Genomic DNA, 27,816 nt, shown 5'->3' on the forward strand with positions numbered 1-27,816 from the left:
GATAAAGAAACATCTGCAAGCAAACAACCAAACCTAGAGGGCACCACTGTTCAACCCCAAGAAAATACATGTAAAGATAGTTAAAGGATACTAACATGTTTTTCCCCCCCTCTACTTTTATTTATTTATTTATTCTTCCCAGATCTTTATGAAGAAATCCGTCAGTTCCGCCAGGCCTGCGGTGACATTCATATGAAAACTATCTTGGGAACGGGAGAGCTGGGATCGCTTACAAATGTCTACAAAGCCAGTCTTGTAGCCATGATGGCAGGTAATTTCCACATCTTTGGATTAGGTAGCGTTTGCAACGGATTGCTGTGTGAACTCAGTACAGTAGAAACTTTGGTCGCAAACGCTTCCGTTTGTGACCAAATTGGGTGGCGAACAAAAGTTCTTACTGCTGGTCACGAACGGGTGCTCGGGTGGCGACCAAAGGGTGGCGACTTGCCCTTCCGCACTGATTTCCCCTTCCGCACCATGCCATTTTTGTTTTTATGCGCATGCGCTTCCAGGGATGAGCAAATCGGGTGACGACTGAATTCTCAGATTGGATTATGGTCGTCACCGGAGGTTCCACTATAAATGGTGGCATTTGGTAAATAGTTACAGGTAGTCCTCATTTAACAACTGAGATTGGGATTGGCCGCTCTGTCACTAAGTGAAATGGTCACTAAGTGAAACCACCACTGTGTTTAAGCTTTTATTCAGCTTTCTTTGCTTTACGGACCTGTGAAGGTCATAAATATGAGGAACTGGAGGCAAAGTTACTTTTTGATCACTGTTGTAATTGCAAATGGTCCCTAAATGAGTCAACCATTAAGCGAGAACTACTTATGTGCAAAGCGTGGTTTAGGATACTACAAAAACTAGAGGAGTTAAGACTGAGTCAGTGGTTGAGGTGGAAGCTATACTCTTTAAGTAGGTGGGGGGGGGGGGGGGGAGACGGAACCTTTCTCTGGATCTTCTGATTCCAGAAGTTGTCAGAGCTCTAACTAATTGCAGAAATATTGAGAGCTGCTTAAAAGTGTCTAGAACAGGGGTGTCAAAATTGATTTCACTAAGGGCCACATCAGGGTTGTGTTTCACCTCAGGGGGGCGTGACCAGGGGGGTCTGGCCAGCTCAACATCACTTGTGTCGTGGGGGTGCCTGTGGTGGCCCGAACACTCTGCCAGCGAAAACGGGCTTCCAAGCTCTGTTTTCAGCTGTGAGGGCTTCCTGCAACCCTCTGCCAGTGAAAACAGATCTCGGGAGGGCCTCCCGCAGCCCTCCCGCGCTCGGTTTTCACTGGCAGAGGCACCGCAAGCTGGGCCTCTGCTGTTCCCAGGATGGCACCGTGGGCCAGATTTAAGCACACTGCGGGCTGGATGTGGTGCCCTGGGCCTTGAGTTTGACACTCTTGGTCTAAAAAGTACTTCGGTTTATGACTCCTCACATCCTGGACATAAACTGTTTCAACTCCTACCCTCAAAACAACGCTATAGGGCACTGCACACCAGAACAACTAGACACAAGAACAGTTTTTTCCCACCATTACTCTGCTAAACAAATAATTCCCTCAACACTGTCCAACTATTTACTAAGTCTGCACTACTATTACTATTAATCTTCTCATCACTCTTTATCACCCATCCCTTCCCACTTGTAACTGTATGACTGTAACTTTGTCGCTTGTATCCTTACGATTTATATTAACTCTTTCCTAATATGCTTTTATTGCCTGTTTGTACCCTATGACTATCATTAAATGTTGTACCTTATGATTCTTGACAAATGTATTTTTTCTTTTATGTACACTGAGAGCATAAGCACCAAGACAAATTCCTTGTGTCTCCAATCACACTTGGCCAATAAAGAATTCATTCATTCATTCAATAAATCATTCATTCATTCATTCCCATCCACTCTGAGTTTCAAGGGAAAGGCATTAGATCTCAGTAAATCTCTGTTTCCACTTTTCATTTAGAATTTCATTTAGGAATAATACATTGCCCTTCACCCTTTGTGTTTCCCCACAATTATCTGAGATAGATTTTGGCATGGGACTGTTCTCCAATTGCTGTTTTGCTCCCAGACGTTTCATTACCAAACTAAGTAACATCTTCAGGGTTTTGGAGTGACATGTCTTGAGTTTTTGGGTCAGGACATTTCACCACAAAACCCCACTGAAGATGTTACCTAGTTTGGTAATGAAACATCCAGGAGCTAAAACAGCAAGCTTGGAGAACAGACCTCCTGTCAAAACCTACAACCTGAGCTTCGAATATTCTTGACAATTTCTAATCTGAGACAGATTGGGCAAAGAGCAAGTGACTGACCCAAAGTCACACAAGGAATTTGTGTACTTGAAGATAGATCAACATTTAGGTCTTCCTCCTGCCTTTAGTCCAGTACACCACACTGGTTCGTTGACAGGAACTCTTTTGAGTGATGCTTCTAAAACAGGGTTACTGTTTTATTTTAATGTTTTCTGGGAAGTAGATGCTATTTTTTAAAATTATAATTCCATTCACCCAATTAGCTATTCAAAGTTATGTTTAGCGTTAACGTTGATTCCTCTACATTTTTAGTGCTGTAGTTTCACTAAAATACAGCAGATGGCTCTGCTGTTTACACAATTCCTTTTTTCCCTTTCTATGCTCCACACAAGCACACACAGACAAACATACAGAGGTATTGCTGTGTATCCTTATAAAAATACTTTTAAGTTTTAACAACATCTACCCAAAGGAAAGTCTTATATTCCCCCTCCCTAAATTATTTAACTTTAAATAGAAGAGTCCTTTTAGGTTTCCTGAATATATGGCAACAACACAAATCAGATTACCTCTTTGTCTTCAGAAATTTTGAGGGACTAAATTGTGTCTTCTGAGTTCTAAGATCATAATACTGAGAATTATGAGTTTTCTAATTCATGTTTAAAAATTAAGTTCATAATACTGTTTTTGGATTCAGTGAAAGCATAGAAACAGTGTTCAGGCCATGATTTATACTTAAAATGATTGATATTTAACTTGCCACATGTGTTTCATTAATTATTGCTTACTACAAAAGTAGTTATCTTTCCAAAGCCCCTGCCATCAGTGTGTGTGTATGTGTGTGAGTGTGTTTGTGTATTTGACTTTATAAGCTAAGATGCAACTCTTTCCTGACAATCTCAGCTATTTTATTTTATATTCTTTTTTAAAATGTATGTTTATTTATTATGAATTCAGGAAGCACCATACAAGCATGTTTCAGGTAGTTTGTCATTTTGTGTTGTTCATTCCCAGTTTGTAGACTTGCATGCAAATATGCCATGCCTAGTCTTCCTTAATATTGGGAGGTGGGGAATGAGAAAAGTCTATTTTTTTCCTTCCTTCCTTCCTTCCTTCCTTCCTTCCTTCCTTCCTTCCTTCCTCCCTCCCTCCCTCCCTCACTCACTCACTCACTCACTCCAGATGTTCTCAACTTTTTTTATAACAAAGGGACCCTTAATTTTAGTGGCATAGCAGGAGAAAACTTCCAAAAGTCAGCAGGGCCAAAGTACAAGTAAGTATGGCAAATGAAATTTCATGTAATCTGAATAAAGCTAAATAAATGAATACTTTTAGTATAATGTATTTGTATATCTATCAATATTTCACGATATGCTGGGACTTTATTTCCACTCCTGGACATTTTAAGGGTACTTCAGTTATATCCATGTGGCGATGGTTCAGTAGAAGTTCTAAGCCTCATGATAATAATGCTGTTCCCGTATAATAGACCTTTATTTATCCAATCTTGAAGACATTTCTGGGTAGGCATTGTGATATCTTCTTAACGTAACTTCTTTCAGACAAAGACTCAAAAATATCTTCCCAAGTCTGACACTTTTGTGCTACCATCTGTATCATACACCACACCATTAATGAAGTTTGGAACTTCTTACAATACTATTTTTATTCTGGTTTAGTTTTTTATATTTGTTCTTAATGATTTTTTTAGATTCTATTCTGCTTATTGTTTTCATATATCTATTTTTTCTCTCTCTCTCTCTCTCTCTCTTTCTCACTCCATCCCCCCTACACACACACACACACACACACACACACACACACACACACACACACACACACGGAGGGGGGAGGGAGAGAGGGAGAGAAATCTTAAGAACTGAAGAAGCATCCTGGAGGAGGAGCAAAATGTCTTCCAGGAAAGACAAAGTCCAGTTGCCTTTTGAAAAAGTATCTTTGGGTCATTGTGTTAGAAAATACTGCTGGGTGAGCCTGAGCCACCACAGCGTTTTGTATTCATTTAAATTCGCTGGTGAATAATTTAAAGGATCCTGTTTACTTTTTAATACAAGAGAGAGATATAAATTGTCTTTGTGTGGGTATTGTTACGTACAGCTGCCAGTGAACAGATGCTTGCAGTTCTTAAATGGATATTTTAGTCTACCAGAAGTTACAGGAGTGAAAATCAAAACTTTTCTCTCTCTTTCATTTACACTCCCACCCATTCTTTTAAAATTGATTTTCTGACATGATTAACACTAAGCCTGTTTTGCTATTTTTATATAGTTCACACATGTACGAGAATTCCTTATAAACACTTAATTTACTTTGTGCTATTTTTGGGGGGTGTTTTGGGACTGAGTTTTCATGATGACGATGATGATGATGGACTATTTTAATATATAGCTCTTAATTAAGTTTCATTTCTTCTTCTGAGCCCAACACACCCCAACATTCACTCCTCTATTAATACTGTATATTAATACAGTTGTTACATGCTACAACATTAACCGGTGTAAAATAAAAACTATATTCCCTATAATTGATTGGGTAAGATGTATCAAACAAAAAGTAATATTTAAAACAAAGTTAAATATATCTTTCTTTATATCTTGCTTTCATCAGGACAACACAAAATTTAGCTGCTGCACAATACTGCTACTACTGTAGTGTCAGAGCAAAGATACTAAACAAGACACAAGTCATTTTTGGCTACTTTGAAGTCCTTGGTGCTTTTTTTGAACTTGATAGTTTTCTTGCAAATGTTGCAGTGTCAAAGTAGGTAACATCATCAGTGCACTGATGATGTTACCTAGTTCGGTAATGAAATGTCTTCAAGAAAGCAACCAAGCTGTGAAAGCACCAAGGACCCCACAGTGCAACCCTGAGCGACAAATATTATCTTCTATTTTTGACTACCCTGATAAAACATGCTCTATAAACACACACACTTTTATTCACATACACAGACCAAAAAGGGAGGAAAAAAAATTGTCTTTCTCCTCCTGAACTGGATGAAAAGGAGTTGGGAGATTTCAAGGAGCTCTTTATGGGAGAACGTCAGCTCTTGCAATGCCATGCCTCCATTTTTTTAATACTATTCGCAGATACAGAATACAGAATAACAGAGTTAGAAGGACCTTATAGGTCATCTAGTCCAACCTCCCCACCCAAGCAGGAGACTCTAGACCATTTCTGACAGATGGCAATCCAGTCTCTTCTCAAAAGCCTCCAGTGATGAAACTCCCACAACTTCTGAAGGCAAGCTGTTCCATTGGTTGATTGTTCTCACTGTCAGAAAAAGTTTCCTTATTTCTAGTTTGAATCTTTTCTTAATCAGTTTCCATCCATTGTTTCTTTTCTGGCCTGCAGGTGTTTCAAATTAGGTTGATCCCCTATTCTTTGTGGCAGCCCCTCAAATATTGGAACACTGCTATCATGTCACCCCTAGTCCTTCTCTTCACTAGACTAGCTCTGCCCAGTTCTTGCAACAGTTCTTCATATGTTTTAGCCTTCAGTCCCCTAACCATCTTTGTTGCTCTTTGCACTCTTTCTAGATCATTGTGTCTGTGTGGATTTTCACAAATTTTCACACTTGGTTCTGCCTTTTCAATCTAGTTTTAGTGTGTGGTCTTTGGCCATCACTCTCTCTCATCCCAACTCACCTCACGGGGCTGCTGTGGGAAATATAGGAGAAGGCAAGTGTATCAGGTATGTTCACTGCCTTGGGTTACTTATAAAGTAATAAAGGTGGGTTTAAAAATCAGATAATGGGAGTGAGAAAGAATATAATAATGGAGAATAGAGAATAGTATAAAGATTGAGTATAATTTATATGTATTTCATATCGTAGTGGCAAAGACTTTGTTGCTGTGGCTTGACATCTCATATAAACCTATTTCTACCTTTCCTATTTATTAGTAGATCAGCCCCAATCTTATTTGAATGGCTGGTTTGGCTTAAATAGTTGGTATGATTCAGTGATTTGAACTGATTCAGAAAATAGAATTGCAATCATTTCCACCTTCCAAATCGCCAAGCCTGTTCACAGGGATTTGATTCAGCTTTTTGATTCAGAGGACGGATTCTTTTGAAATTGAGTGTATGAATTGAAAACTTAAGAGTTTGAACAAGCTGGTGGACTCAGTGCTATTCTTGGCTTCTGCTTTCTGTTCTTCTGTTTGATTGTCGTTGGTTTTATCTATTTGTTTTATTTTTAGTAAAATCTCAGTTGTACAAATCTCCATTTAGCAGTCTGTGGATGTAATGGACAAAATCTGAATTTGCCAAATGCATCCCTTATTTTTGAGTTTTGTGCTCTGCACGTTGCAGAATTATACCAATGTTTGTTCACCGATAAAATAGCACCAATAGGAGCTACAATAATATAAATAATTATGAGATTGGATGGCCAAAATTCTTTTCGTCTTTTTCTATTTTTGTTGAAAATAAGCCTTCACATTTATTTTCTTTAAATTTCTTCATTTTCCCCAAATTGGAGAGGAAACAGCCCACAACCTACATATTCCCTAGAAACCAAACAAATAATTCATTAAAGAAAAGAAACATGTGGTCTCTGGCCTCATAAAGTTTGTTCATTGTTGGTGTAAATCAAAATCCTGAGATCTTGCAAGAACGCAACTTCATATTTGCAAGTGTGCTATCACAATCCTATAGGCTCTTGCCTTTGTAAAGATGATGGATAGAAACACACAAACAGGCAATAAATAAACAAACATTGTCTGGTGGTCAGAGCAAGAGTCTTATCAAGATGAATTAGGGAAAGTGATGTTCAAAACAGCCCTCAGTCTTCGGTGAATCTATTGTAGTACCCAAACGGAAAAACTTGGTAGATTATGGTTTACAGTTCTAAGCATTGTTTATCATTCTAAGCGCCGTTCCAATATTTGAGGGGCTTCTACAAAGACAAGAGGCGGTCAAACTATTTTCCAAAGCACCAAAAGGCGAGACAAGAAACAAAGATAGAAACTAATTAAGGAGAGAAGCAAGAACTAAGGAAAAATGAGAGCAATTAACTAATGGAATAGTTTGCCTTCAGAAGTTGTGGATGCTGCATCACTGGAGGCTTTGAACAAGAGATTGGACAACCATTTATCTGAAACAATATAGGGACTCTTTCTCGAGCAGTGGGTTGGACTAGAAGACCTTTGAGGTCCCTTCCAATTATTGTTCTATGTTCTAGGTGTGTATTGCCAGAAAATGTAAACCTCCAAACATCGCTCAGATTCCCACCTTTAAAATTCATCTTATCTAAAACTTAGAAATGAGGACTAAGAGAAAGCATATGCCTCACAATATGAAAGCATATGCCCCTCACTCATGCATTTATTAACCTCCCCACATCTCAGTTACCAAAGTATAACTATTTGGAGCTAGTCTCTCTAGCTATGTGAATCTGTAATAGGCTGAGTGTGTTGAAAGCTCTTGTTAGAATAAGTCACAGGGACATAACATTTGCTTTGAAAGCTTGATTGTTTATTCTGAGCAAAAAAAAAAAAGCCTTTTTGGTGGAGGCTTTGAAGTTGGACACAGAAGTGTTTGGGCATTCAAACTTTAAAGCTGAAAGGTTCAAATCCGAATATATTTCTCCCTTCCTTTAAGGAGCGCTCTTTTTTTATTACAGTTCAAGTGCTTTTATTGGGAACTATTGAAAAATATACTGAAGTTGACATTGAAGTGTGATGATCTTGGTTGCGTGTGTGAGGGTTTTTTTTATATCCGCCTTTTAAAAAAAGTTATGCTTAAAATTCATAGCACTTTCAAAGTCTGATAAAGGAGCCTAATTTTCCTGCTTGCTTTGTTCAGTGTAATATTTTTTTTCTCAATCCATTTCAAGCAGCTCGTTTTTTTCCATTTCAGCAACTTTCCTGCAAGTTTGGTAGACAATAGGTTTTTTTATTAATAAAATTAGCTAACAACTTATTGCTGACACCGGAAAGTAGCAAAGTTAAATCTGGTTTCTGGAAATATCTGTATCTTATATGATATTGCTTGAGAGGAAGCGGGGTTGAAAACATTTGAGGCTGCAGTTTTGACAAAGCAAAGCATTGGTGTATTTTGTTCAAAATAAAAAAATCGGTATTTTGATGGGAGACCAACGGAAATCATATTTACTGGATTGGAGAAAGGTGTTTCACTGCAAAGCAAATGGAAAAATAGGCAAATAATAACCATTTATTTAATACATATACTGTAATAATATTTTTTTGTCATTGCTTTCATCTTTTAGATTACATTGATGTGTAGGGGATATTTACAAGGACAACAACAGCAGGGTTTAGTGAGTTTGATTGAAGAGATATCTTTCCCATTTTTTCTGCAAAAAGAATGCCCAAAACAGTTTTCATAAAAGCCATAAAAAAAAACCTCTCCATGCCAACAACTTAAAAAGCAGGACACCGAAAGGCAGGAAAAAAAAGTTTGAGGGAAACCCAGCCACCAATTTTTAAAGGCACACAGGTTACCGTAGTCCTTAATTTTCAACTATATAGCGGCTGCTCAGAGCTACAGTGGCTCTGAAAAAAAAAAATTATGAATGTTTTTCACATGACAATGCAGCATCCTTACGGTCACGCGATCCGAATTTGGATGCTTGGCAACTGGCATGTACTTATGACAGTTGCAGTACCCTGGGGTCATGTGATCACCTTTTGTGACCTTCTGACAAGCAAAGTCAACGGGGAAGCCAGATTCACTTAACAACTGTAATGCTTGGCAAGTGCCTTGTTTTTATAACCATTGCTTTGTCCCGTTGCTTTGTGATCATTTTTTGCAAGCTTTTGATGAGCAAACTCAGCAGGGAAGCCAAATTTACTTAACAACGGTGTTACTAACTTATCAACTGCAGTGATTCTCTTTAATTGTGGCAAGAAATGGAGCAAAACTCACTTAACAAATGTCTTATTTAACAACAGAAATTTTAGGTTCAATTGTCATAAGTTGAGGACTGCTTTGTTCCATCTTTTAATTTAATGCAGGATTTGCTGCATTTACGGTAAATTTAACTGAATAGCTTCGGTGATTCACTTAACAACCGGGGCAAGAAAAGTCATAACACCAGGCAAAACTCACTTAACCTTGGTGGTTAGAGTGGAGTACTGCAGGCTACTTCTGCTTACAGCCAACCGTCTACAATTTGACAGTTCGAATCTCACCAGGCTCCAGGTTGACTCAGCCTTCCATCCTTCCGAGGTGGGTAAAATGAGGACCCAGATTGTTGGGGGCAACAGGCTGACTCTGTAAACCGCTTAGAGACGGCTGTAAAGCATTATAAAGTGGTATATAAGTCTAAGTGCTATTGCTGTTGCTAACCACTGTCTTGCTTAGCAGCGGAAATTTTGGAATCAGTTTTGGTTGTAAGTCAAGCACTCCCTGTATAGTAGCTGACCCATTGATAAAGTGGGATGGGATCATTCGAGAACTGGGAGAGGCACACAATCTCTGGGCAGAAATTGTAAGCCACCCAGAGTTGCTTTGGATGTTGAGAATAAAATAAATTCAAAAGCTGTTGAATTGATGTCGCTTAAATTGCATGTAGTTCTTGCCCTGGACTTGATAGGGAGTATAGTCTCCAATGTTCAGCGTCCCAACTTTCTGTCTCTATCTGTCATGTTCCTTCACAGGTGGCAACCTCTGCAGATATTTCTGTGCACATGGATTACACAGGCAGGAATGGTGCAGTGGCCCAGAGGGGGAGCTCTGGCCTCACAATCAGGAGGTTGTGAATTCAATCCTAGGTTAGAGGCAGATATTTCTCTCTCTGAGCACACTGAGAATATAGCTGCTGAACAAAACTCTGCATTGGTGACAGGAAGGGCATCCGGCCATTAAAACACTCTGCTAGCTCCATTCAGTTTCCCAGACTCCACCCCTGCAAGGGATTATGAGGTCGTTAAAAGATGATGACGACAGATTACACAGGCAGAATCCATTTGGGAAACACACAGATATCCAGGCCCTGATCCATAGAGCTCACTATAGGAAATGCAGGCAGTCCTCGATTTACAACAGTTCATTTAGTGACCATTCAAGTGTGATTATGGCACTGAAAAAAGTGACTTTTATGTCCATTTGCACACTTGCGACCGTTGCAACATCCCCATGGTCACGTGATCAAAATTCAGACACTTGGCAACTGGCATGTATTTATCATGGTTGCAGTGTCCCAGGGTCATGTGATCAGCCGTTGCTACCTTTGGACAAGCAAAGTCATTTGGGGAAGCCAGGTTCACTGTGACAAACTTAACAACTGCAGCAATTCACTTAACAACTGTGGCAAGAAAGACCGTAAAATGGGCCAGAATTCACTTAACAACTGTCTTGCTCAGCAACAGATAGTTTGGGCTCAATTGTGGTCGTAAGTCGAGGACTACCTGAAGACTTGATATCTCTTCAATACCTTAAAAAAAGAAACATGATTCAAATTTTGGGACAGCCGAAAATGGTGACCCCGGCTTTAGAACTCAAGCTTTTGTTTTATTGAATGACATGCCCCTACCTTCCACCACGGTAGGACCTGAAGGAAGCCTTTCCTTCTCACAGTCTGGCAGGACACAGGTGAGCTGCCTCCTGTTTTCACCTGAGAGTGGAAAAGGGAGGTGGCTTTCGGTTAACGCCGAGCCCACCAAATTTGGATTTCCGTTAGAGAAATCGGAAGAGATGCCAAGGTGATAACATCCGGCTGGTCGCTCTGCATTATTTTAAATTGCAGGCTGGGTTCTTATTTTTTTATTAAGAGTAAAGCAACGTTAAGCAATCTGAGATTATTGGCAAATAATGGCATCCTGAGGGGGTTTAGAGCATAACTGAAACATAAAGATTGCGATTACTCCATGATTGCTATGCTGTTTATTATTCTTTACTGCTTAATAATGGCTCCCTAATATTGTTCTTGTCTATAGCCAGCTAAATACTTTGCTCCAGTTTTAATCACATAAATGGTTGCCATTTACACGTTCCAGAAATGTTTTTTTTTGTCGTCGTCCCCTTTTCCCTTATTATGCTGGCAGCGAAAAGGAGTGGTAACACGGAGCATACGCTTATATGGATTTTATTAATAGATGTTGCCTATCAGCATTTTTTTTTTCTTTTTGGGTTGTTATTTCTGGTCCAGAATGATTTCCAAAAGCAACTCCACTTTGGTTGTGGTACAGCATTCAGAAGTAGCAAATAATATGCATTTACTTCTGGTATTTCCTATCATATGTTCTGGCAGCTTTTATCACTTGTTCTAGGAATGTTGTTATGTTGTTAAGGCACCAGGCTAGAAAGCGGGAGACCGTGAATTCAAGTCCAGCCATGGCCATGAAAATGAGCTGGGTGACTTTGGGCCAATCACAGGGTTGTTGTGGAGAAAATAGAAGGAGGAAGATGTGTTGGGTATGTCTGTCGCCTTGAGTTATTTGTAAAAATAAGAGAGGCGGGCTCCAAACAAACAAAAGGACAAATGTCCCAAAGGTGGTTTTTCAACAGGCAACTCGACTTCCTTGTTTTTTTCTTTGAAGATGTTTCGCTTTTCATCTAAGAAGCTTCTTTAGCTCTGACTGGAGGGTGGGGAATGGAAGGATTTATATTCCATGGAGACTGCTGGTCATTTGTATCTTTTAAAGAGAGTTGTTGAGGCCACTTGGGGGTTTAACTGAGAATGTTGGAGAGAAGACTTGAAAAGTAGCTTTCTCTACAAAACAACCATTTTTGATCTGTTGAAGAAATTTCTGTTTTGCAAATTCCTAACCGGGAAGAGCCTTTTTCCTAGGTTGCGACTCCAGATTTAATTTTTCAGGCTTCTTGATTTCATGCATAGGTATTATTGCTTTTCAAGTGTTCCACCTGTAAAATTGTTCATTCAAGTTTGCAATAAAGATCTGTTAAAAAGGAAAATAGATAACCTGGAAGTTGCCTATATCCATTATTTAGCATCTGGATAGCAGACCGAACCTGGTCACAAAGGCCAGATTGGCACATTCTGTTGAGTGATGGTTTATTTAACCATTGTTTATGGAATGAATCACAATTGGCTGGATTTGTGCAGCATGCTAAATCATAAACCCTGTTTAAAATGGTTTGTGTAACACAGTAAACTAAAACAAACCACGTTTTGGCGTAGCATGATTGTTAGCCTCACCCAGTCTTTTTCAGTGTGATGAAATGCATTATATTTCTCGTTCAGTTATGACGTTTATTTTCTTCTGTACAACTATGTTAATATGTGTACTTTTTAAATAAATCTTGGCTTCTTTTGTCCTCCTTCACAAATGATGCAAGGTGGAGTTTTTTTTTCTTTTCAAACTACCACCTTATTATGTGCCTTGACCTTGAACACAGGTTGGTTTTCATTTGATGTTGTTCCCAAAGTTCCCTTTTGCTCTTGATACCTAGAATTTCTGTTGCTGCTCATCACAGCTGCTTCCCACAGTGAAATCAAACTTTGAGCCTTTCTTCTTTGCCTAAACTTTGTTCTTTTTTTTCTTAGCAATCTGAGAAAAAAAGGGAAAAAAAAACATGGACAGGTGAATTATACAGCCAGAAACACCTTATTTATAAAGCTAATATGAAATATGTTTAAGAGCCTCCATTTCATTTCTCCCCTTCTCCGTTTTCCTTAGAGAAATATAAAATGTTAATATTACCTTTATATGGTAAAGCTCCATGCCAGTATCCATCTTCTGAGTTCTTTATAGTATCCTGCTAGCAAAACTCTCTCTTGAATCATAAATAGAATTTGTTCATAAAGTAAAATAGTGCATTGTTTTCATTGTTAGAAGATGCTGCTAAATTGGCTCTATTTTGATAATCACATCCAAAGCAGATTATTCTGCTAATAGCCTTAAGATATTACTTTATTTTTAAAAATAAGTGTTTCACTAATACTACTTCCTAATACTACTATTTAAAAAAAATCCTTTCTTGTTTCTGCAAAGTCTGAATGAGATTTTCAAAATTGAATAATAATTTGATCCGTTAATCTTTTGAAGCTAGTAATTTTATTTTCCCCTCTTTGCGGTCTCTGAGGCTTGCAAATGAATAGAGCTTCATTACTGGAGCCTGCATTTATTAACCATTATCCATTATCTTGTAATTAAGACTCCTTGTAACGAATCATGAGGACAATGCAAAAATACATAGTACATTTCTTTAATGAACTGGAAAATGTTCATCTTGTTCTATTTAGTAATGAGTTGCTGAATAGTCGTTAAATCCACTGGAGAATACAGTGAGATGGATTTTGAAGACTATCTTGAGTTTGTGGTTAATCTATTAGAATTAAAATTTCATCTTCTATTTTTATCAACAGCCGATTAGAAGCCCGTCTGTTTGACCAAATTGATTATGAGACCCTATGCAAGGGCAGATGTTGTTTAATGAAAGTTTTTAATGAAACCATACCATTGAGATTTCTAATTATCAGACTTATAAAAGCTTTGACTTACCTTACTCCGATAGGAGGAAGTGGGAGATAGGGGTGGAAGACTTAAACAAAAGGGCTTAAACTCTGCGGTTTTTTTTTTAAATGAGGGGAGGGAGAACATACAAGTTGATGCAGAGAAGTTTGCTTTTTGCTTTCTAAAGAGGGAACACTCTCGTCTCATTAAGAAAACCTCTGTGGGGCAGCCAGCATAGTGAAGAGGCAAAGGATATATGTAATGTCAGATGAAGTCAAATGCATCCATATCAGTGTTTTCCATGCTGCCTGGGGAATTCTGGGAGTTGAAAGAAATAGAATAGAATAGAATAGAATAGAATAGAATAGAATAGAATAGAATAGAATAGAATAGTTGGAAGGGACTTTGGAGGTCTTCTAGTCCAATCCCCTGCTTAGGCATTAAACCCTACACCACTTCAGACAAATGGTTATCCAACCTCTTCTAAAAAACTTCCAGTGTTGGAGCATTCACAACCTCTTGAGGCAAGTTGTTCCACTGATTGTTTTCACTGACAGGAAATTTCTCCTTAGTTTTAGGTTGCTTCTCTCCTTGATTAGTTTCCACCCATTGCTTCTTGTCCTGCCCTCAGGTGCTTTGGAGAATAGCTTGACTCCCTCTTCTTTGGGGCAGCCCCTGAGATACTGGAACACGGCTGTCATGTCTCCCCTAGTCCTTCTTTTCATGAAACTAGACATATCCAGTTCCAGCAACCGTTCTTTATACGAAATCCATACATTTTCAAGTTGCCAAGTTTGTAAAACACCAGAGAAGCCGTGTTGCACTATGCCCCATCTCTTGAAATGTTTTCTGGGCAATGATCTTGATGGTTTATTCTCAGTTCTATGCTATATTAATTGAGGGCTTCCCCTATGCTTGGCTTAAATAGAGACAAAAATGTAGAAGGTACATGGCAGGTACTGAGTACACTTATCATCTCTTCATAGAGGGAGATGGATCCAAGAGATAAAGCAGAGTAGAAAGATAGGAAGAAGAGTAATATTTTATGTAAATAAAAATCTCTGGCATAACCATGCAAAATAAGTTTAGGTAGTCCTCAACTTACAACAGTTCATTTAGTGGCCATTCCAAGTTACAATGACACTGAAAAAAATGACTTACGACCATTTTTCACACTTGCGACTGTTGTGGCATCCCAATAGTTACATGATCAAAACTCAGACACTTGGCAACTGACTCGTATTTATGACGATTGCAATATCTTGGGCTTATGTGATCACCTTTTGCGACCTTCTGACAGGCAAAGTCAATGGGGAGGCCAGGTTCACTTAACAATCGTGTTACTAATTTAACTGCAGTTATTCACTTAATGACTGTGGCAAGAAAGGTCGTAAAATGGGGCAAATCTCTCTTTACATAGGTCTCGCCTAACAGCAGAAATGTTGGGCTCAATTGTAGTCGTAAGTCGAGGACTACCTGTATTTCAGATCTCAGTGATATGAAAGGTCTTACTGGTTTAGAAAATATTGGGATAGAATCTAATCCGGTAATCTGCAACACTCTTAGGAAAGTTGTCGAGCTCATTTAGTTGTCAGAATGTTGGCTGAATACTTCAAAAAGTACAGTGGAACCTCAGATCATCACCATAATCCATTCTAGGACTACGGTCGCAACCCGATTTGGTCATGACCGGAAGCACGACCGACTGCGCATGCGTGGACAAACATTTCCACGGACTACACGTGCGCGGAAGGGGAAATGGGCTCAGAAAGGGAATATGCCACGGCCGGGTTTGCTTGCCACCCAATGTCAGCTTTGGAAGCCATATTGAGATCCGATGCTCCCGCGCTGCCACAATTGAGCCTGGGAAAGTGGGAGTGGGGAAATTCTTGGAGTATATATAGTTAGACAAAATCACATTCTTTTTCTGTTTCAAGGTCAGGTCGTGTTGCGCATAGTGAAAGGAAGTCTTAACTTGGGACGGATGGTGATTGGTGATCATGTGATATGATGATGGGTGCAGGGGATGGATGTGTAGTTTTTACTTATTGTAAGGAAGCCCAGAACTTTCAGATTCGGGATTCCACAGTTGTGCCAGTTCCTATCCAAATAAAAGGAACCTTTGAGAAATGTCTGTCTCAGAGTTACTGGGTGGAATGGAGGTTTTGTTGAAACGCTGACATCCGATTTTTGAATTGTGACCCGATTCAAAGATTGGGTGGATTTTTTGGTCAGAACACGATTTGGTTATGAACAGAAGTGTTTGCAACCTGAGGTTCCACTGTATAACAAAAGACATTGCACGATGACTAGAAAATCTCCCAGGTGCCTTTCCATCCTGCTATTCTGTTACTCATCACCCAGAGTTCCTTGTCTGAGACACGTGGCTATAAAAAATAAATAAATAACTGCTGACTTTTGAAAAATAAATGAAAACTCAGAGTGGAGAAAGACTGCTGGCTAGGAATTCTGAACCGAAGCGATTTTCCATCACAACTTTTCTTTCAAACCCCATTATTTCCTGCCTTTGAAAAGAGAGGGGATCACTATTGACAATGAACCTTACATCTAGGAGTTCTGATATTATATTTTGCTGACGAAAAGTTTTTCTCCTCCCTTCTCTTCCCAAGGGTCTGATTTTATCAAGACATCTACCGGAAAAGAAGCGGTGAATGCTACTTTCCCAGTGGGGCTGGTCATGGTGAGAGCTATTAGAGACTACTACTGGAAAACTGGCTATAAGGTAACTTGATAGCTCTTTTGTCAGGGTTCCAAGTAATAGACCTACAGCAAGCTTTCTCAATCATTCATTACTTCACAAAATAAAGCAATTGTGCCACTGAAAGTCAGCCATTTTCTGGTCAAGGTTTGGTAGCATATCTTGGAGTGCTGGAAAGCTCCTTATTGGCCTCATGGCATAGAAGAGGAAGACTCCTTTCCACATGCGCGTAATGTAGCTTTCTCAAAGAGGCCGGACAAACAGTCCTTCCTTGTGAAACAAGAAAGAGACACAAGTGGTTTAGGTCTAGGACAGCAAAGCTGGCTGAGGAATTCTGGGAGTTGAAGTCCACAAGTCTTAAAATTGTCAAGGTTGGAGACTCCCAGTCTAGGAGGCTCTAGGTATTGACTGCCAACTTTCTGCTGGACTATGTGCCTCATGATGTTAACTTCTCATCCAGGCGTACTTATGGATTATCTTCCTAGCCCCCAAATTACACAAATGTGATCGCTCCTGAACAAAATTGCTGTAGACGTTGTTTCCCACTAGCTACCTTTGAGCCAACTTTGCCCTCGTGATATCTCTGTGAGGACTCCACATAGTTCTCCAGATCTCAGCAACAACGCACTTCAGGATAAAGCACCTGGGCCAATGACATAAATGATTCAACAGAACATTTTAAGCCTTTCTCTTCCTAGAATCTTTGGCTTCAAACTTGACTTGTTTCCAAGAAAAATAAAATAAACAAAAAAACCCTCACACCGTTGGGGAAACCACGCACAATAAACATGACAGTTTTGAAGGATTAATCACTCACAGAGACACATATTTCCTGATCAAAGAAGGGAAGCTAGACACACGGCCATTTTTCATTCCTTTTGTTCATGCATTTTTCATCCAGAATCCATGGAGAAAGCTTTTACAATTTTGGCCTAGTTGGCTTTAAAAATCACTTAGATTGCCTATTTTGATATGTGAACAAATGACACCTGGGGGCCAAACTCAACGGTATCCATTATCAGCCACAATTATTTCCAAAGGCCTTGTGTGACATAAACGCCATCATATCATGCACATAATTCCCCGCTCCTCTGGAGATACCTGTGTTCATGTGGCCCTTGTCCTTTAGCCTTTGAGATGTGGCAGTGTGATGCAGTTACGAATTGCTTCATTCCTTGACTAGTAATCATTTGTTTTGTGACTGTTCGAAGGTACAATGATATTGAAAAAAAGTAACTTCAGTGAAGCTTCAGAACTGAAGAAGCTTCATGGATGAGAAGCGAAACATCTTCAAGGAAAAACAAAGAAAGTCCAGTTGCCTTTTGAAAAAGCCCCTTTGTAAGAGTTCTATTTCTCATTCATTTTAAAGAGAATTTGTCGAGCAGAAATTTAAATTCTGTTAACCAAAAGAACCCAAGTGCATGTGCTCAGTCTGAAAACAGTACTAATGAAAAATATGTGTAAACCGAGACTATATCCTTTTAGTAGACGAAGACCATTTTTTAATCATTGATAGGAGATTTCTAAATGCTTTCTTTAACAAACCAATTCCGCTCCCACACAGATGCTTTTCTGCGAAGGCATTGGCTAGTAAAAACAGGTTAACGCAGAAATTAAACTTCTCCCAAGGATGGAAGTGGGCTGCAGACTAACATTTATTGAATGATAAGCTGTTGCGGCAACATAAAAAGTATTTGGCATAATAGGAAATAAATTTCTTTTTTTTTTTTCCTGTCAATACTGAAGGACACACACAAATTGGTTTTTCTGTTGCGGAATTCCTAGCCCAGAGAAACTTATTACTTCTAATAATACAAGGTGATGAGGAAAAAAGTCTGAGAGATGAACTTATTAAACAAAATAATGAAATGCTGTGAGACAGCATGGGAATAGTAGCCAAATTTTTATGGTTCTAGGACAAAAACGTTCCACTATGAATAATGGCTTGTTTGGGGGAAAGGAGAAATGGAATTATTTGTGGGAATGTGAATGCTTCAGATGGCGAAAGTAATTGAGGTCAAGTTCCAAGGGCGTACAAGTTGAGTTGCTACTTACATATAATATAGGTGTAATGAAGTATTAGTATTACTAAGATCGGTTTACTGCACCACACAAACTAAATTTATGGAAACTTCAGAAGCATCTTTCTATGCAGGAGCAAATAAAAGAAGAAGGGCCAAGTTACATTCTACATTCTTCTATAGGGGAGAGCAAATACGGCAACTTTATGATCTGTGGACTTCAACTCCCAGAATTCCTGCTGGCTCAGGAATTCTGGGAGTTGAAGTCCACACATCATAATGTTGCCATATTTGCCCACCCTACCGAAGACAAACCATAGATGTGTTTGAATCATGTTCTTTCTTCCTTCTGGTTTTTTTTTTTAAAGCACTTTTTCATCTCTTTTTCTGACATGGAGGCTGCCATTTCTTACAGCCCAGTCAGTGGCACTCATAGTTAAAGTTGGTAAGAAGTGGAAATGCAGAAATTCAGATCAAGGGGTGATGTTCATGAAGGTTATTTATTGTTTCCAAGGTTAGAAGAAGCTTGGTTTCATTGTCTGGCAATGGGAACAAGAAAGCTTTGGCTTTTCGTGAGCTTGCTCTTTTCGCTGCAATGGAAAAGGATGTTGGGAGTTGTAGTTCAGTTGGGACTCCTCTACATGCTTACTAACGGCATGAAGACGCTCTAACGCAGGGGTATCAAACTCGCGGTAACATGTTGTCACGTGACACATCTCAACTTTTTCCCCCTTCGCTAAAATGTGGGTGGTTGTGGCCAGCACATGATGCAGCCCCACAAGTTTGACACGCCTACCCTTAACAGTTGCTTTCAAGAAACATGTTATGTTATATCTGGCTCACCTATTCTGGAAGCCTAGAGGACAAGACCACCAAAGATAGTCTTTTAGAATTGGAGCAGAAGGTCCCACCTTTATTGAGTCAATTAAATATGGCTACCAAATCCAGAAGCTATTTTGCAGCCCAGAGCTTTTCTTTGGATTGATTTATTAGTAAGAGCAGGAAAGAAAAGTAGTGTTGTTGTTTTTTTGCACTCGTGTCAGAAGCATCGAGGTCCTTCTGGGTTGAAAGGATTAGCTGGCGACATCACCATGGCCCTGGATATGCTCCTTTCATCTCCCCGATAGGAGCTGGAGTGAAGGAGGGGAGCTCAACCCCACCCCACAGCAGCTCTTGAGGCTCAAACTTCGGCTTGCTAACTAATCACCTGCCCAGTGTTCCAACCACTCGAGCCATTGCACTCCATAAGAGAAGTAGTAATGTCAAGATAGTAGTTTCCGTTCTCTCTCAGGGGAATTCTGAATTTGGGGAAAAGAAGTTATTACTCTTAAGTGCCTTAAATCAGAGTTCCCCCAAACTTTTCAGCTTTGCAGACCGTCGGGGGAGCGGGGGAGGGGGAATGGTCCTGCGTGTGCTGCAGGTAAGCACACACCCATGTGGTCACCTGGGGAGGAACACATGTGCACACTTGCCCACTACTTCCGTAGCCCGGTTCTGAAAGGATCGCGACCACTCGTGGGCCGCGCTCCAGGGGTTGGTAGCCCCCTGCCTTAAATGTCAACTAGGAACATTCACCTCTACCCCAGGTGCGAATGCCATGGGTGAGTTTTATTCACTCTCTCGTTCCCCTCGCTTTTTAATATATAGTTCATTCCAAATCTTTTAAATTTACTGCCGTTTTTATTTGTTGCATTTAAATATGTCTTCTCCATGAACTTGCTATGCCATTTTTCAAGGTTTTTAATATTAGAAAGATATTTCTTCTTTAAAAGTAAACTCTCCGGATTCCCCCCAAATTGGCTTTGAGGCTTTTAGTGCTCGTATAACACATGCTATATCTCTCCCCAGATGTCTGGGGCTCCCTGGTTTTCAAGTGCTACTCTATGCTTCCATTTATATTTTCAGCGATTTTCTTTTATTTAGTAGTGTGTTCCTTCTTGTCATTATACTGTATTTTATTACCCTATAAGCCACTTTGTGCACCTGCACTTTGGAGAGGGGAGGCAGGAAAGAAATCCTTCTGTAAATTAGATACAAACACACACACACACACACTCATATACATCAGAGATGTGATTCAGCCAGTGTAACAACTGGCGCGCACGCAGCAGGTTTGCTACTAACCTCCTGCAATCCTGCATTCTCCCTGTGTGTTAAACAGCTGACACTGCTGTGCTGTGCAAAGCAGCTGAACTTGAAAAACAGGAAATAAAAGTCAGAATAGAGCCAGGGCGAGCAGGAGGGCGCAGCAGCTGATCCTTGGAGAGAACCGATTCACTCACAGGTGATCCTTGGAGCTACCAGTTCGACTAAACCGGACCGAATAAGTAGAATACCATCCCTGATATACATATATATTCTGTATATACACACGTACCCTGTCTAGTTAGGTGTATGCATTTATACGCAAATTCCTATTTGCTGTACACCTACAATGACTTATTTGGAGCCTAACACAATAGTTCTTTTTTAAAAAAATTATTATTATTCTTCCCTAAGGTTGGATTCAAGCCTGCAGGAGGCATTCGCAAAGCCAAAGAGGCCTTGATCTGGCTTTCCCTGATGAAGGAGGAATTGGGAGAGGAATGGCTGAAACCGGAACTCTTTCGCTTGGGTGCCAGCACTTTGCTGGGAGACATCGAAAGACAGGTTAGATGCAAAGCACTGCCTTTCAGCAGGAAGGCTCAACTTCCTTCAAAAGAACGTTTAACCCTCAATCTGGGCTAACGTAGCACAATCGTTGGCTTAATAGAATATATTTGCTGAAGGGTAATAATGCAGTACCGAGCTAGAGAGAGTTTGAGTGGTCAAAGACAACAGTATAGCCTCTTGATTTCTAGGAAGGAGGCAATACTCGTAGTCCTTGATTTATGACCACAGTGGAGCCTGGAATTTTGGTTGTTAAGTCGTAAGGATTGTCTGGGATGCTACACATCCTCTTCAGAATCTGTTTTCGTTACCTTCTGGACAGTGATTAATTGTGTATGTGTGTGTTTGTTGTTGCTGTTGTTGCAAAGTTGTGTCCGACCCCTCGCAACCCCATGGACAACGTTCCTCCAGGCCTTCCTGTCCTCTACCATCTTCCAGAGTCCATTTAAGCTCACGCCGACTGCTTCAGGGACTCCATCCAGCCACCTCATATTCTGCCATCTCCTCCGTCAATCATTCCCAGCATTAGGCTCTTCTCCAGTGAGTCCTTCCTTCTCATTAGGTGGCCGTGTGCGTGCGTGCGTGTGTGTATGTGTGTGTGTGTATGTGTGTGTGTGTAGCATGTGTATATGTGTGTGCCATGTCTGCGTTTGGGTAATTATATACTTTCTTTTGAGAGCAGGCAACAGAATTTATTTTTAATGTGGACCAATGTGCTCACAGTAAAAGGAAAATGACAATAAAGGTTTATCTTATCTATAAGTCGAGGCACCAAGTTACTAGGTTCAATTTTACAACCGTTTTTCATGAAGGTTATAAAGTGAATCATGAAGTCATTAAGCACGGGCATTTTTTGCTGGAAACCAGCAAAATTGGCAGGATCATGTGATCGCGGGGGAAGGGGGTGCTACAACCAGTCATAATTGCGAGCCAGTTGCCAAATGCAATCATGTGATCCCTGGTGGGGGGGGGGGGGACAGTCCTAATTTCAAGGATGGGTCGTAAGTAACTTTTTCAAAAGTCCATCATAACTCAGTGTCTATGGAGATTCTCAGTCATCCAGGTCATGGTTGTCCCCAAAGTGCCTTTTTTCAAGAGGTAACTGAACTTTCTTTGTTTTTCTTTGAAGAACGTTTCGCTTCTCATCCAAGAAGCTTCTTCGGCTCTGACTGGATGGTGGGGAATGGATAGATTTATATTCCTTCCATTTGCACTACTCAGGTGGCCCTGAGGACACAAATAAACCTCCAAGTGGCCTCAATGACACTCTAAAAAAATGCAAATGGCAAGCTGTCTACAAGGGGTATAAATCTTTCCATTCCCCATTATCCTGTCAGAACTGAAGAAACTTATTGGATGAGAAGCAAAACGTCTTCAAAGAAAAACAAAGTCCAGTTCCCTCTTGAAAAAAGCTCGTAACTGAACAGTCATTGTTAAATGACTGGTCATAAGTCAAGGATTTCTTCAATGGAAATCCCAACAGTTGCTCCTCTTCCCACCCTAAAATCTCCCCTAACTGTGGAACTTTGGGGCTTCAAATAAGTTTTCAAGTGTAGGGAAGCCATTTAGGAAGTGGAACAAAACTCCACCAATGAAATTCAGTCATTTGCTGCCAAACTTTGAAGGAGAAGTTGTATGGATGGCCATACAAATGATTTGATCAGGAATGTGACTCTGCTGTAAGGATGCTTTAGCTCTCGTGGCGAGATGAAGGGCAAACAAATTAAATAAATAAAATGACAATTTTAAGATGTGTGGACTTCAACCGACTGGGAAATTCTGGGAGTCCCCACATCTTAAAATTGCCAAAGGTTGAAAAACACTGGTTTAGTCAAAACAGAAATCTTGGAGATTTTGCTGAAAATGGAAGAAAAAGCTGGACTTGACTGGCTTTCAGTGCAAGAAATGCCACTTAGATAAAGTTCAAAATCAAGTGGCAAGCTTTCCTTTTCTCCCAGCCAGATTAGTGTACACATTAAGTCGTTGGTATGGCATCAGGGAAACCCAACATTAAAATCTCAGTCAGAGGTATTCCCAACCAGCACAACTGATGAGCATAAGGGAGCTTGTAACTCAGTACATCTACAGAACTTCCGGTTGAGGTAGGCTAGTCTAACTTTAGGGGGCACAGTGGCTCAGCGGTTAAACGTTAAAACTTGTCAGTTGGAAAGATGACCACCCGAGTTTGAGACCTGAGAACTGCATGATGGGGTGAGTTCCCATTACTTGCTCCAGCTCCTGTCCATGTAGCAGTTCAAAAGCACGCAAATGCAAGTAGATAAATAGGTACCATTTCAGTGGGAAAGTAACAGCGTTCAGAGGGTCTGTTTTATAGTCATGCTGGCCACAGGACCATGGAAGTGTCTTTAGACAACGTTGACTCCCTCAGTTAAGAAACAGAGATGAGAACTGCCCTCTAGAGTCAGATACGACTGGAGAGAGGAAAATTGTACCTTTTACCTTTATCTTTAGTCTAACTGTACATGATTGTTGTGAATAGGAGTGAGTCTTGTATATCCCATTTTCCATGGAGATAGAAAGAAAATTGCCAGACAAATGTAAGATGGAGCACATCAAGTGAGACAAATGGTATCAGCCCATATTTCCTTTAAAAAGAAGAATGGCTTTAGATAAGGCATGCTCTTAATCAGGGTGAATAATTAAGTGTCTATCCGCTGGGTCCATCTTTGCATTAACCTACTCATAATTTGCCAGTTTTATTATCCCAGTTTAATTTCTGCTTTTTTGTTTCCATTGCACAGATTTATTATCACGTGACTGGCAGATACCCAGCTTCCTATGACCTGCCCATGGCTTAAATCAGTGACGGATTTATTCTGTGAAAGAGAGAAAGAATTAAACCAACAATGTCCTGGATTATTTCCATCAGCCTTCCCTGAAACCGCCTCCTTACTAAGTGCTTTACAAAACGGATTAAAACTGTGGTGCCTCCATTTCACAGTTTCAGTGTTCTTAGCAAAGCCCAAGGCCCAGGTGAACCAATGGAGAAAATCTGTGAATGTTGAAAATTTCTAGTATTAATTTTTTTGGTAACTGCACACATTGACTTCCACCTGAATTTCAAGGAACAACCCGGAAATGATTATTTTAGGGTGAATTTTGTACTTGAAATTAAGCATTTGTGAATTGTTATATATATATATATAAATAAAGTATACCAAAATCTGATGATGAGCAGTATTGGAATAGAACATCATAAAAGCATCTCAGTGGTGCAGAGTTTCAAAATAATGCTATTTAGGCTATATTAGAAAGTATATGAATCCAAACTGGTGCGTGTTATGAGGGGAAGGTATAATTGTGCCCCAACCTTGCATTCCTGACTAGGAGTGTGGCCAATCAATCACACCTTATTCACATTAAGAAATAACAGTGGAATTATTTGAAATCTCTTCTTTCTTTCCCTGAAAAGGTTCTACAGAGAACTGAATGAGTGATCACCACAAAGCCTTGTAGTTCTTATAAAGATCCAAATTTAGTCCCTTTCTTTTGAAGTAGTAATTCTTACAATTGCTGATAGGGTGATGATGTCTGTGCTAATTTGGCCCAGAAAATATCTGACCCTTTTTCAATACTGTCACGTCCTGCTAATTATATGTATGAGATAATAGAATAGAATAAAATAGAATTAGAATAGAATAGAATAGAATAGAATAGAATAGAATAGAATAGAATAGAATAGAATAGAATAGAATTCTTTATTGGCCAAGTGTGATTGGACACACAAGGAATTTGTCTTGGTGTAAATGCTCTCAGTATACATAAAGAAGAGATACATTCATTAAGAACCAAGAATCATAACGTACAACACTTAATGATAGTGGTGGGGTATAATGAACAATCAAATCATACTAGGAAACAGTCAATATAAATTGTAAGGATACAAGCAACAAAGTTACAGTCCTACTGTATTCACATAACAGGCTACCAGAATCTCAGATAACTTTGGCTAGATTGAGTGGTGTTGGGAACATAGCAATAGCAATAAGCACTTAGACTTATATACCGCTTCACAGTGCTTTTACAGCCCCCTCTAAGCAGTTTTACACAGTCAGCATGTTGCCCCCAACAATCTGGGTCCTCAGTTTACCCACCTCGGAAAGATGGTTGAGTTAACTTGGAGCCAGTGAGAATTGAACTGCTGAACAGCAGCCAGCAGAAGTAGCCTGCAGTACTGCCTTCTAACCACTGCACCACCATGCCACCATGGCTTTCAACTTCTCTTGAAAGGTCAATAGTTAACCCATTTGGATTAAAATTCCTGTCAATATCATGCATTTGAATTTAGCCAAATCAAACTATTTGAAGGGTTGTCTTTTCCTGGTCACATCTACCCAACCAGTCAGAGCAAAAATGCTCATTCACTGCTACCACGGTCTGTTTGCCACAGCTGCAACCTGTTTGCTGTGGCTTGTTTGCCACCACAGCCCATTCACTGCTACCCCTTCACTGCCACTGCTGCCCGTTTTATAGCAGCTGATTGGTGCCGCACCACCACCCCCGCACCTCAATATTCGCTGTATAAGATGCACAGATGTTTCCACCCACTTATTTGAGGTGGGAGTGCGTCTTATACTTTGAAAAATACAGTAACTACAGTCAGACATAAAGGAATCTTTGCCTGCATGAAAACTTCAACATGAAATAGCTTTCCTGTTCTTTTACTTTTTTTTTTGAGGCATGCTCCCTACATAGAAGACGAGAGCTTCGTAGATTTTTGATATACAATAGAATTTTAAAGAGTCCTGAAATTTAAACAAAACAATTTTGCACGGATGAATAGGAAACAGGATTGCTTGGATCAGACACATTATAGTCCAGAAAGTTTGATAATGAACATTGCCAAAGCTGAAGAGGAGTTTTGCATTAGAAACATGCGCACACACACACACACACACACACACATTTCAAGTTGAACTGCCCTCTTTCACGGCAAACAGCTGTTTTTGAGTGTGAAAAAAATGCTCAAAACAGCTTGTTTTGCTTTGCGAGCAGCTGTTGCACATTGAAAATGGGGCATTTCACACTTCCAATTGGAATGTTTTGAATTACACATGATTGAGTTGGGACTATTTTATAGATCCTGACTTTTCAATTTTTTTTCACTTCTTTGGGGCTGAAGGGTGTGTGTGCGTGAAACCTGAGTGGCACTACAAGCAAACAGCTTGGATCTGGACCTCTGAAAAGGGAAAGGGCTTTGTGAATTTTTGTTACAGCCCTGATGTTGCAAAATCAATTGCTTGGCATTTTAAGAACATACGTTTAAATAGAAGAATAATCTGTGCAAGGGTTGTTCTCCCATTTCACTTGAGATTAATTACTGCCTGCACGTGACACAACTAAAAATAATATTTGAATCATTACCTTTCTAAAGATCAGGCTACCAGGAGTTTCACGCCTTATTTTGTCATGCTGTCTGCTAAGGAAATTTTTTTTTCTAGAAGGCTACCATCACATAAAACAAGTAATTCCTAGGAAAACAAAGGAACATTTCTTATTAGATTCATAACATAAAATATTGGTGTGATTTTGTTTTAGAAAAGAAGGATGTACGCTGTCAAGACAATCCCCTAAATGTTAGACGCATGGAGTAGGGCAGATATTGTTCAGGCATTATGGAAAAGCACCGAATGTTTTCAAAATAACTCTGTTTCTGTTCTGACCTAGGCTTCACAAAATCACTAAGCAGACTCCTTGTCCCAACAAATCCCCTTTTTATTTAGGGTAATATGAATTTCTACCATTTACATCCAGCAACGTCCTGGCAAAAAGTCTTTCAAGGGTGAATTACAACCACAGACCTTATCAGGCTTGGAGAGTTGCCAGACCGATAGCTTCCAAGCGCAACGCTCTACAAGGAAATATATGGCAAGGAGTCTCTGAGAGTCATGAACAAATCTTCACACTAATTGAACAAACTAATTATCTCCTGCAAACACCACTCCCCTTTCACTCTTTATTCCCTATGGGAGGGGCCATTCACTATCCACCTGTGCCTTTACTCCCCAGTTGACCCTTGTCCTTAACTGTTCCCTTCTCCTGGCAGCTCTGTGCATGCGCACACTGGGAACAGGCTCCAGCTGTTCTGCCCCACTGAGGTCTGACTCCGAAGGAAGCTGATAACTGTCAGACGGCCCTGGCCCCATCTCTGCCTCTGATGCAGAGCTTTCATCAGAGCCTTCCTCATGTTCCTCCCCAACCTCCTCACTGTCTGAATCTGCTGCCCGCTCCACTGGCCGCTGGTGGGCCACAACAGTGTCATCTGAATGTGGCTTGTTACTGGAAATAAGTTTGAGATTGAATTGTAAGGTTTTTTTAAACTAAACAAAAAAACCATTCCCAAAGTACAAGTAGTCCTTGATTTACAACAATTTGTTCAGTGACCGAAATTATGCCACGAATGTGTGACTTATAAACATTTTTCACACTTATGACCACTGCAGCATCCCCATGGTCATGCGATCAAACTTTAGATGCTTGGCAATTGATTCACATTTATGATGGTTGCAGTGTCCAGGGGTCATGTGATCCCCTTTTGCGACCTTCTGACAAACAAAGTCAATGGGGAAGCCAGATTCACTTAACAACCGTGTTCCTAACTTATCAGCTTTTAACAGATAACAGATAATCAGAGTTGGAAGGGACCTTGTAGGTCATCTAGTCCAGCCCCCCACCCAGGCGGGAGACCCTACACCATTTCTGACAAATGGCAGTCCAATCTCTTCTTGAAAGTCTCAAGTGATGGCGC

The 27,816-nt window shown here is 40.0% G+C and overlaps 1 protein-coding gene across 1 annotated transcript in view; it reads left to right on the top strand.

The window, feature by feature from the left end:
• Positions 1-24,236, top strand: part of DERA (deoxyribose-phosphate aldolase) — a 45,920-nt gene extending 21,684 nt beyond the window's left edge. The window contains exons 6-9 of the mRNA XM_026713702.2: positions 143-271; positions 16,289-16,401; positions 20,898-21,047; positions 23,810-24,236. Of these exons, the coding sequence (XP_026569487.1) occupies positions 143-271; positions 16,289-16,401; positions 20,898-21,047; positions 23,810-23,866 (449 nt within the window). The 3' untranslated portion in view covers positions 23,867-24,236. The remainder of the gene's footprint in view (positions 1-142; positions 272-16,288; positions 16,402-20,897; positions 21,048-23,809) is intronic.
• The last annotated feature ends 3,580 nt before the right edge of the window (positions 24,237-27,816 follow it).

Source organism: Pseudonaja textilis, chromosome 5 (genome assembly GCF_049901715.1).
Source record: "Pseudonaja textilis isolate UNSWEBS1 chromosome 5, rPseTex1.2, whole genome shotgun sequence".
Lineage (NCBI taxonomy): Eukaryota > Metazoa > Chordata > Lepidosauria > Squamata > Elapidae > Pseudonaja > Pseudonaja textilis.